Source organism: Topomyia yanbarensis, chromosome 2 (genome assembly GCF_030247195.1).
Source record: "Topomyia yanbarensis strain Yona2022 chromosome 2, ASM3024719v1, whole genome shotgun sequence".
Lineage (NCBI taxonomy): Eukaryota > Metazoa > Arthropoda > Insecta > Diptera > Culicidae > Topomyia > Topomyia yanbarensis.
Genome location: NC_080671.1, coordinates 311,102,393 through 311,114,447, shown reverse-complemented (window position 1 = coordinate 311,114,447; position 12,055 = coordinate 311,102,393). Strand labels below are relative to the sequence as shown.

Below are 12,055 nucleotides of genomic sequence, written 5' to 3'. Positions count from 1 at the left end.
CTTGATATGTACAGAAAGTTCGCTGTGTAATAATTTCACCCCCTTCTGTTTTGTACTGCATGGTAAGGTAAGAGGGAATGGGTTGGTTTACCCGCATTCTCACCACAAAGACACCATTTGAAATACCTGGGAAGTAGTTTCTCCATGTGTCCTCCGTAATAGATTCCACTGCTCCGAAATACGACATGAATCTTTTAATTGCCACTTTGCAAGTAAGTGGAGATAAATCTTGTAATTTAACTTCAATATTTCCATTATCCATGTATATAGGGATCTTGATTTCAGCGTTGTCACAGACAAGCACGTGTTTAAGTCGTTCTGCGAAATTAATCTTTTCGCCTGGGCGAATTTGGTGAAGGTTATCAGTACCGCATGCCTGACGTGCTCAAGCTGTATGAAGGTGAGTTCCGAAAGCCGAAGCTGCATTTTCAGCTTCAGCATATGTTTCACATCACGAATACTTGGTCTTATGCGAAAAACCTGAAGACAATGGCCACTGTGTTAGGCCGAATAATCACGTTTTGTTGATGAGACTCAGCCATCTTGATAGATCACGCAACCATAAAAATAACGGTATCCTTCGTTCTTCAGACAATGCACACAAGTAACTATTTTTTTTCGTTCGCTTTGCACTGGCTCGGACAGAAGCAGGAGCACACTGAGTATCATGACCGCTATCTTTGATGGATGAAAATAGACTGTTTTTATGCCATTATTTTTTGTTCTAATTTTTCAAAATTCTCTTGGTCGTCTTGATCCAGTCTCCCCCAGATCCCAGAAAAACTTCTATAGCTTTAGAAAAAATAAATTCACGGTTCTGCAAAAAAAATCATGAATACGCACAATACTTTTGCACATTATATTTTATCGAGTTTTGAGGGATCGAAAACTTTTTTAAAGATTTATTTAGATTTAACTGAAAACCTGGCCAAGTCTCCCCATGTTCCTCTACTTATAAAGAGATTGTCGAATGAGCTCATATCCCCATTTTTCGGGCTTTTCAACAAGTTACTTGAATGCGTAAATTTTTCGATGAAATAGAAAAAGAATCTACTCGCGACAAAAAATTGAGGTGGGTCTGTGGATTAAAATATCGAAGAGTCACTGGTTCTCGGATGGATGGAATCTCGAATTGTCTTGTCTTATGGAAACAAGATATTTTCTAAACATTGACACAGTTTAATTTTCGGAACAAGCCTTCGAACCTCTTCCGCCTTATACCACAATAATAATTCTTCTGTGTACAACAAAGTTCAGAATTGAAAAAGCCCTTAACTTCAACTGAAGTGTGCTTTTATAGGATCGATATGATTCAAATAATTATTAGTACAATTTGTCTAATATTTTTAGTAGTCATATTCGAAGTTTTTCAGTATACTCAGCTGATTTTCATACATTCCTTTCGAATACCCATTTATATGGAAAAAAGCCAATAGCTGAAATTATAGAATGATTGTCATCATGTCTTGCGTCCCAGATCTTTTTAAATCAATTATAAACAACCATATTTTTAATCTAATGAAACATTGAATAACTTATGCACAACAGGGCTTTTTTTAAGGTCGCTCGACTAATACGAAGGTACTGGAATTTATTAATTACGCATTAAATGCCATAGACAAAGGTGATCACGAAGAATCTCTTTATACTGACTTCAGCAAAGCGATTAATAGACTAGATCAGATGTTTTCAACCAGGGTCAATTCAGCCCCAGGGGTGAATTATACTCTAGAGATGGTCAATTATGCCGGGTAAATTGCAACTTGTATTCCTAATATTTCCATCGAATTATTGACTCTATAATATAAAGACAATAGTTCGATGGAACTACTAGCAATACAAGCTGAAATTTACCCGCCATAATTTATCGTCTGCAGTAGTCTAAGGCACCCTTGAGGATGAATTTACCTCCGGTCGGAAAACGCTGGACTAGATACATAAACGTTTATTTAGAATCTTGAAAAAATGGGAATTGAGAAGAGGCTCTTCAGCTGTAGAGTTATTTAAGACTTTTTTGGTGGTACCCAACGGGGAAAACAGACCTAAATGGTCAGTGAAGTGAAAGCAATTATGTGAAAAAATTCCCCCAGAGATAGGATTCAAACCTACAACCTTTGAGACTCCGGCCCAATGCACAAACCCTTATGCTATCCTTGGGGTATGATGACGTCTCCGAACAATTTTTTGGATAACACCAAAAAAGTCTAAAATAAGGTGTTGACACTTACATAAAAAACCAATAAATTATACACCAGACGATAATAAAAACCTGGGTCTTGATATCCAGCGTGATTTATTAAATAGATCAAATGTGTTGGGTGGCAGCTGCGGTTGTGTGTGATCTCGCTTTTGAAGCAGCGCATGATCACTGTCGCCGATGCGATAATCATATATTCTTTCTGGAACGTCATCATATCCCAGGGAGAGCAAAAGGATTTATGCATTGGGCCGAAGTCTCGAAAGTTGCAGGTTCGAATCCTGCCTGTAGGGATTTTTTTCACATGATTGCTTTCGCTTCACTCACTATTTCGATCTGTTTTCCCCGCCAAAATATCGTAAATAAAATATTGGCACTTACGTCAAAAACCAAATAAATAAATTATTTGTATAGACTGATATTATTAAATTATAGTGAATATCACATTTCTTAGCTTTGAGATCGGCAATTTTGGATCTTGGCATTTGGATTTCAAAGTTTGAGAAGCCGGATTCAAAACGGCTTTCAAATGTTTAAGACCAAAATATTCAAAAACAAAACTTTTTGAGTGATTTAGTAGAATATCACAAAAGACCCTCTTCAAGAAAAATGTCTACCGTTTACTTGCACTGTAATATGTTATAATGGAAAAAACGGAATACATCTGCCTCAAGAGTGTTAATAGAAGACCAGGAATCACGGGATTGTGAATCGAGAAACAAACACAAAATATTTGGCTGGCTCTTACAGACCACGAGTGTGTATCGATTTTCTTTGGCATGTGCACTGACGACGCTAGCTTTTGATTTGGAGTTGTTGGACACAATTTTAGTATTGAAAATGCTTTACCCAACTACAATGGGACTGGGGCTAGGTGTAAAATTAAAATTAGAAATTCTTTCGGTGTAACGAAAATGTGGCATAATTTTAAATGACTGTAACACTGTAAATTGTTGATGGATTTGCGCCATTTAAATACCAAACGATTCAGAATAGTCCAACTTAACAATTGATTGTAAATTTATATTGATATTTCAACTGTACACTTTTGAAAAATCCGTAGTGTAACAATTATTCAGTAGGAACAAAACCGCACTTTACTATTGCCTGTTCCGTCTATGGATAGACTTTCGTGCACATTTTGAAAGCAGAAAAATAAATATTCACACGTTAACCTACACGGAGAACAGCAAATAAAGAAACCGATTATCTTCTGCACAATCCTACAGAGGGCGTTAAACGTTGTTTTTGTTAGCCACTGCAAGAACCAAACTATGGTAGATACGGTGTGAGCATATTTTCGTGTGAGAAATTTTTTTTTGCTGTGGGTCTATTAGGGGTAAAATTCGCAATATTATCAGTCATTATTCCTGCTAGAATCAGAGTATTTCGTACAGAGGTACGCAAAGGCCGAAACCAAAAATTGAAGTCGAACGCAAAACAACGGTTCCAATCGAGCAATGTAAACAAGTATGGTGGATTTAGGAAGTAACGCGTAAAGATTGAGATTAAAATAGAAAAAAAAGCATTTAATTATGTTTACATGCGAAAAGCGAAACATTATACACATCCACATTATATAACTTTTATGATTCAAAAAAAATACGATTAATTTTAAGGGAGCATCTGGTGTAGTTGGCAAAAAAATCGAATGCTTTTTATCTTCATAGTTGTTAGTATTGAACATCTAGAATTAATGTTTTAAACAGCTTTGCATTCTTCGCGCGTATTTGCTATAACACACGCAGATTTCAATATATCGGCAATAGTTTTCAAAAAAGCTGAAGGCGATTAAAATATAGTGTAAACAATTCACTCTAAATTCATTCTAACCTAATTTTCAAGAAAAAATACCCAATGGTTTATTATCTACAGAATTTTTTCTCTGATGCAATTTGACACCCTTTAATAGCGTTTTTTTTCGAAACCGCGTTTTCCAAATTGGCGAACACGATAACTTAAAAACTAATTAACGAATTGACTTGATTTTTTTATTAGAATACACAATCTGTGTATCCTATCGATGAACTACAGGAAACCGAATAAAAAATTCTTCTCCCTATTTTTCTATGAAAAGTGAGCTGATTTTACAGTAAAATATTCGTTTTTCGGTTTTCATTAAGCCATTTCCGAAACTCGAACTTTTTTCTATTTTTTTTGTCCGGCGAGTAACTACAAGTCTAAGCTTTACAAATCCTTTTGAATTTCCTGTGTCAGACAATTTTATCAAGAGTTATCAGTGTTCGGCACGGCGCTCCTCGACGCTGAAATGGTTGAAGGTCTACTCTTGAAACGCTCTTATGTGTGGCTCTGTGTGACGGAAAATATTTTTTTCGTACACAAATATATAAATAAATCTTAACATTACATAAAAGATGCACTGTTGCCTTGCCTTCAAAATCGTAAAACAAAATACCTTTCGGTTAAAGCTCTTTACACCTGACGCTCCTCTTCTTAAGCACATTAAAAATTACAAAGCCATTGATTGTTGAAGTCATTATTTTTAATGCGATGCATGGTCTGAACATTATAAACTTACCGACTAGCTCTCTTCCAATATCGTGAAATTCCCAGTTTCTTGATTATGTATTTTGCGTAGTACTTCAAAAAAGGAATTGGTCATGAATTCATTCAAACTAGAGTGGATGTACCAATATTCGCATACTTAAGGAAAACTTTTGCTAAAAAATTGATGAACAGACCTATGAGCAATGTTAATACATTAAACGAAAGCTTTCAATCCCTACTTCATAGGAAAAATGGTAAATATGGTTTAATAACCAATTAATGTATTCAAAACCGCTTGTACCACTATAGGAACACATGTACCAATAGTGGTGCAATCGCTAATTCCGGTTCCTATTGTTGCAAATCCCATTGATTTCTTATGGGACTTGCAACTATAGGTACACTATATCAACTATAGGTGCAAGGGAGCTCAAAATTCAAAGAAAATCATTTTTTTCAATAGTGATTTGAGCAAATTTCAAGGATAACAGTTTTATTGTCGCATAATTTCAGTGCGATGAATCGATCAAAAAATATTTGTTGATGGTTGGTACCTTAGTTAAGCGTATAACCCACTACTGCAACTATTGGTACACCGGTACACCTCAACTATAGGAGCACCCACCCTACAAGTCACTCGAGGTTTACACAAAACTCTTGGTTGCTAAAACTAACAGACAAAAAACTTAGTAAACAGCGCCGGATGGACACTAGCTCCAAAAAACGGAGACACTAATTGGCCCGTGTTAAGCCAAAGCGGACCAAGCGCCATTTTGGGATACCTGCCTAAAAAACGCTATCACATCCAATGTAATGCTAGTAACACCCACATCAAATTATTTTTGAGAACTAAAATAGCAATTGAAAGCAAATTAGTATCCCTCAATTTTCTAATGTCAAATTATCAAAAAATGATTTTTGCATGAAAAATGTCAGAAAAAATCATGGCGCTCAGTTCAGTATGGCTTAAAGCAGGCTAATTGTATTCCTAAGCAAATCCTCAGTCAAGCGTGACGTCCCGTAAGAAAAAGAGTTCATTTTTAAGCTGATGAGAACTAGTGAGATCTAAATGTTTGGTTTGGTTTAGCAAGCCAATGCAAGATGCACTATGCTATACATTTCCTTAGTGGAGTGGAGCTTAGTCCCGTCACTAAGTTAGTGTCGGATTCTGATGAGACGAAGTCGAAACGCAAATTCCATAATTAATATCACATCGCAGTATGCAACATTAGAATCAACCTATCCGGATTCCTAGCTGGCTTCTCCTAGAATACCAACTCACATGAAATTGGTTGCTTCACTTCAACCGAGATTCTGAGAAAAATCAATCAGAACTTACCATCTTATCTTGCTATTAATTCTTACTAGTTCCACTAGGACAAACATTTTTGGTGAATTTATGTCTTTATCGTATCGTTAAATTGGATTATGAATTCAGCTCGTCGCTGTTGTGCTATCTTATGACAAGCGCCATTTTGCACATTTCGAGAAAAACGATTTTTAAAGTTTGAGATTGAATATCATGAAACTTATAAATGATAGAAACAATTCAGAGAAGACAATTGATGCTTCTACCTATTCTGTACTAATCTCTCAAATATTACGAAGATCGGTTGACTATGTTGCGAGTTTTCACTAAAAATATAAACAAAAGTCGCACTCAGACGTGTCATAGGTGTGTATTGATGAAAAAATTGTATGACGTGTCATAATCGTGCATGGAAAATTTTCCAAAGAAAAAATTACCAATTATGAACTTTTATTCATATCTTTGGCTTCATTTGGTCTATAAACAATCGGTTAGATGCATTTTGGAGGAAATGAGTCAGGGAATTTAGAAAAAATAGTTATTTTTAGTTACAGTGTTGCCAAATAGGCAATATTTCCAGTTTAAAGCTAAAACTGCGTTTTTCTCCCGATACATGTATTTTTCTTTTGAAAATTATGCCATTGTGTTCCTACGACATTTTTACACATAAAAGCAACTAAAATTTTATTATAACTTGAGCCAATCCCAAGATATAATGATTTGAAGCAAAAAACTCACAATTTCTAATCACTTTTCTCGCTATATTTCAGTAACCATGCAAAATTTCAAAATTCTGGAAACGCCATCTTGTAGAGATTCGTTCGACGAGTAATGTGGCATATCTAACTCAGTTTACCCCAAAATGGCGTTTGTCATAAGAAAGCACAACAGCGACGAGCTGTGCTTTACCAAGTAGATTTTCGCAGAATTGCGAATGCTAGAATAAGAGTAAGCAAAACATTTTATTAAAATCTTAGGGTCGGATATTAAGGATAAATCGATAAAAACAAAAGACAAATTCATTTAAAGGTAATTGTTTATGAGAATTCGGCAATATTGTTTATTTTCTCTTTTGATAATAACACGGCCGCACAGCAACTTTTTACATATTATGATAGTCAAAACCGCTATGAGTGGAATGTTTAATAACGGCGCAATAATCGGAAGAGAGAGAGTAAATAAAAAGAATCAGTTATAGTTTGATAGTTCGATTTGAAAAAGTACTCGAAAATTCAGCAGTAGTTCCTCCTCGGAGATCACAACTGGACAAATTTACCTGCTTGTTAACATTAAATTTTATTTTCATCGATGTTAACGATTCTGTTAACAATGTACAAAGCTGTACTGTCATTCATGATTCATAAATCGCATCCAGCACTAGATCTTGGAATGTTGTTTTTAGTGTGTTTATGACCATTTAATAAATTTTACGAACGCTTTCGAGTAGCTAGATTATTCTAGTTGGGATTATATAAAATCAGTTCTAGATAATCGCCTCTTCTTGTACAAAGAACATGAAAAGATGCTACCCATGTAGCAAGGACAACGTTGCATTTCCATAGAAAACTAGTTTAAAATCTTTCTGGGTTTTTAAGGCTTGAAAGCATGTATATGTCTATATTTAGATAGTTGAGCTGTATTTATGAATGCTATAAAAAGTACTCTATTCCTCATTTCATGACCCAATTTGCTCTTTTCTAGTGTTCCGCAATTTGCCTTCGAATAGTCGATCTCCAGCATATGAATATACATGAAGACTGTATGAATTCACGAGTCGTTTTCGCTTCTGGTTGCACCAGCGACATCAAATCATTTACATCAGTAGTACTTTCCTTTGAGTGCTTCTGCCATGAATTATTTGCTACCACTTTTAAATCGAAGAATAATCTGAATACATTAATTGTATCAGATAAAGTTAGCTGCATACAAAGAGCAATCTGTCCATAAAAAAATCCGTTTCCCGACAAATTAAATTCTCTTTCATCCAGTACATAAACTATAAATTCAGCGACGCCATACGACCAGCCGCGGCTGAGGTCAGGTCTAAAATATACATTCCCTTTCCAAATGAACGACAGTATCCAAAACGAAATTCGGCGCACAAGAGAAAGCCCAATCCAAGTTGAACGGAAAGGAAAATCGTTCGAACGAAAATAGAAATTTCCACCACCGTGTCATCGTCGGAAATGCTAGCACGCGCTGCGAAGAATAGTGACAGAGTCAAAGTCGAGAAAATATAAAACCACTTCGAGACCGAGATCGATTCCCATCAACCTTCAATGTATCAATATGTAGTGTGTTCACTAGAATGGTTCACTGTTATTTTTAGAGTCGGCACTCCTTGAGGGCTTACCGCATCAGAGCAAGGAGCTGCTTATATTTCAAGGCTATAATAAGGCACTTGTACTAACTGGGCAGTCATACTAATGGCCCAAGCCGAGTGGACTCACGTAATTAGAGACTGGATTATCTAGACTTATGGCAATTTTTCCTGTCAATTTGTACCAGACATTGTTGTTGAGCATATTCTTGCCGACGCTTTTCCAAACATATGTGTATCGTCAGTTTACGTTCATGAATAATCCTTGTGAATGTTTTCGAGCCTTACCTAATAGCGTAATCCAACAGAGTATCGTTATCGATGCAGAACTCAGCTTCAACTCGCTCGCCATTGTCGGACTAGTGTCGGGTAAGTCGGTTGTTGTAAACTGAAACTAACTATAGGTATGGGTGATTGCTGCCTTTTTGTTTCTCACTTATTTTTGTATCTAGCTTTGTATCTTTCGCTTTTCTCACAAACACCTTTAATTCGCTCCGTGTACAACCACTACCACCTTGCTCGTGTTACTTTACTGGATATAATCACTTGACCATTACGCTTTATTCCTGTTGATTATTTTATTACCATATTTTAACATGGATGATAATATTACGCGCAATCTGGGAAATGTTAATAGAATTTTTCTTGCAATTTTAAACTATACCAAAGAACTGAATAAATTTCAGCTTGAGTTGCTTGCACGAGAATAATCCACCTGAGCACACGGCCGTTACCCACAGGTGCGCCGGTATTTGTATGGATGAGTTGTTTTCAATTTTTATTATCCACGACTACTCACACTAGCTAACTCCACCGTTCTGCACAAAGAATAGGTATGGGTCGATGTTGATGAATAATAGTGATGATTATGGTTAATAGTGCTCCCCTACTAAGTTGTTTAAACTATCACTGCCGAGTCCATTCATAAAATTACCGAGTGAGCACTCGAAAGGGAATTCAATTGTTGTTACGTCCACCCACACCCAAACTGTTGAATTTCTCCAAATTCAATTTGCGTCTGTGGTAAGCGCTACGCAAATGGGCGCACGCCTTGCAAGCTTGTGGTGCGATGGAGGTAAAATTGTGTAACATTCACGGACTTGGCACTTTGTCACGAACCACTCCACCAGAAATTGCTTTCTTCGCGGCCAATCTAACAATCCACTACCGCCAATATTCCTGTCGCTGACACTTTCGCAACTTATCCAAACGCCAAGGGAAGACCCCACCTCCGGCGATCCGCTGACAAACTTCTCCACAGAATCCACCACAGCAACTAGAGGTAACCGGTTTGTCCGAATGAGTCTATACGTACGCACCGTACGACTTCTAGCGCACTATTGAATGAATGGATTCCAAACGTACTCCAATGAGCCTCGAGCTGCTGCTTGCTGTGTGTCGATGCGAACCAACACATGCGCGCAGCATGAATGAAAACATCGCATTTAATACAGTGGCGAGGGCGAAATTCATTCGGTGAACCGTGGTTCATCCGTTTAACGGCAGCTCGAAGCAACCGCCACTACACTGTATAGAACTGGCGGCGGGAAGTATGTTTCATCGTTTATGTTTGCACCGGCACGAGAGAAGAACAGGCCAAACACTTGTTGAATTGTTTTGGTTCGGTTGTTTCCCTCAGTTTCTGATATTATTTCACTGCATTTGCATAATAAATGAGCATTGCAGCGGGTGGTGGTGGCGCCTCAGGTTGAAAAATCCTATAAGATTGAAAGTGAAGATATTCGTTTTTCATATTGGAGATGGCATCAGCGATAATTGAAGAAACATAAATAAAGTGTTAAGTTAAAGTGACCAAATGTTTTCAGGACAAATGCGCACCGAAAGTACTTCGTTTTACTGCTATGCTCCTTATTTTTCAATGAATTAATTTATAAATTATTTACAAATCAGACTTGAATTTAAGATTACATTGTACATACATTACATATTATGCTGATTCATAAGGGACAATCCATAAATGACATAGCATTTTTTGAGTAATTTTTAACACCCCCCTCCCCCATGTTAGCATTTCTTCACAAACCTCTACATACCCCCCCCCCCACCTTGTAATTACGTAGCTTGACGGTAACTCTCCCCCTCCCTGTCCAAGTAAAAAAAATAAAAAAATAAAAAACGCTGTTAGTTATTCCCCTTTAAAAAGCTACGTAGCCTGACATGACCCCCTACCCCGCCGTCGTCACACATTATCACAAAATGCAAAACTCCCCCCTCCCCCATATAATGCTACGTCATTTATGGATGATCCCTAAGAAATATTTTGCGATTTTGGAACAATATTATGAAAAATGTCAAAGCTCAATATTTTTCCATAGGTTCGTCCTTATTCTAAAGATAATTCGAAAAACCTATTACAATCCACCTAGAGGTACAATTGTGCCTTTCTCAATCAAGAACACTAGGATGTCATGGTTGGTTTTGTTCATTATAAACTTTTATTGTATTAACCCTTTATAAGGCCCAGAGTTTGGGGCTATTAGTGGATGTTATATTAATAGAAACACGGTTTTTTCACTTAGTTTAGAATATATTTACATTTATTTCGTAATAAAATAATGTTTGGAAAATATACTTGATACCGTCCATACCGCCGTTAGAAAACGTCACTTCGTAATGTTTTATGTATTTCCAATGAGATTGGTGGAAATATAAAGACAAATCGAGCTGGACCGGAAATTCAGAAATTACAGTGAGTTACTGGTTATTACCTGATTAACAGTAAATAACCCCTAGATTCTGAGAATAAATTGAAAAATGAGACCACAGATTACAGACGTTCATTTATTCATTTAATTTTTTTCTTTGCATTCTTTATTGATTTTTTTAAAATGAAACTAATGCGATTTTATAGCTATCTTATATATCTACACAAGGGGATAATATTGTTTAAATTTTCGGATTAAAAATAGTTGTTTTTACAAATTTGCATCGCCAACTTACAGGGTCTAGAGTTTTTTTCAAAATCGAGCTAATTTTATTAGGGATCATCCATATATGACATAGCATTTTTTTAGTGATTTTTAACACCCCCCTCCCCATCGTAACATTTCGTCACAAACCCCTAAATACCCCCTGGTAATTACGTAGCTTGACGGTAAGCCTCCCCCCCCCCCTTGACCCCATAAAAATTTAAAAAAAATAAAATGCGATGTTAGTCAGATGAAACGGGTAAAGCTACGTAGCATGACATGACCCCCTACCCCCTGTCGTCACATATCATTACAAAATACAAAACTCCCCCCTCCCTCATATTATGCTATGTCATTTTTCAAAAAACTTCACCAATCTGACACTTTTCACTGTATCTCAATAAAAAGTAATAAGAAGAGTAGCCAGACTCCTAACAAGTGGATTTCATAAGATTGAAACACTTCTCACTTCATATTTCTCGGTTATGAACGAAACGAAAAGGTGGAAATATAGTTGCTACTGCCTTATAAAGGGTTGTTTGCGCAACTATGTTCTCACTATTGGCGCTAGTCGACGCTGGTCGATTTTGATATAAGACAAAGGTTATGAACAATGATTAAGCATATTGTAAACAAGCCGATTTGACACATTAGTGATTTCATTTTTTCGTCGTGCACATAATTATTTAAAAATGTCGAATAAATATCTGCCGAATACTCGTCTTTTGCGAGATGTATTGATTTTCTTCTACCGTTCGAAGAACGCGGCGGCTGAAGCGCATCGAGAGCTT

The 12,055-nt window shown here is 36.6% G+C and overlaps 1 protein-coding gene across 8 annotated transcripts in view; it reads right to left on the bottom strand.

Moving 5' to 3' along the window:
* LOC131683562 (fasciclin-2) overlaps positions 1–9,668 on the bottom strand; it is a 312,992-nt gene extending 303,324 nt beyond the window's left edge. For 6 of the 8 annotated variants that reach the window (XM_058965631.1, XM_058965634.1, XM_058965632.1 and 3 more), the window contains exon 1: positions 8,623–9,662. In XM_058965631.1, coding sequence (XP_058821614.1) covers positions 8,623–8,686 — 64 coding nt within the window. In that variant the 5' untranslated portion in view covers positions 8,687–9,662. Of the gene's footprint in view, positions 1–8,622 lie in introns of all 8 variants that reach the window. The other 2 variants (XM_058965629.1, XM_058965630.1) reach the window with 2 other exon arrangements.
* Positions 9,669–12,055: the final 2,387 nt, after the last annotated feature.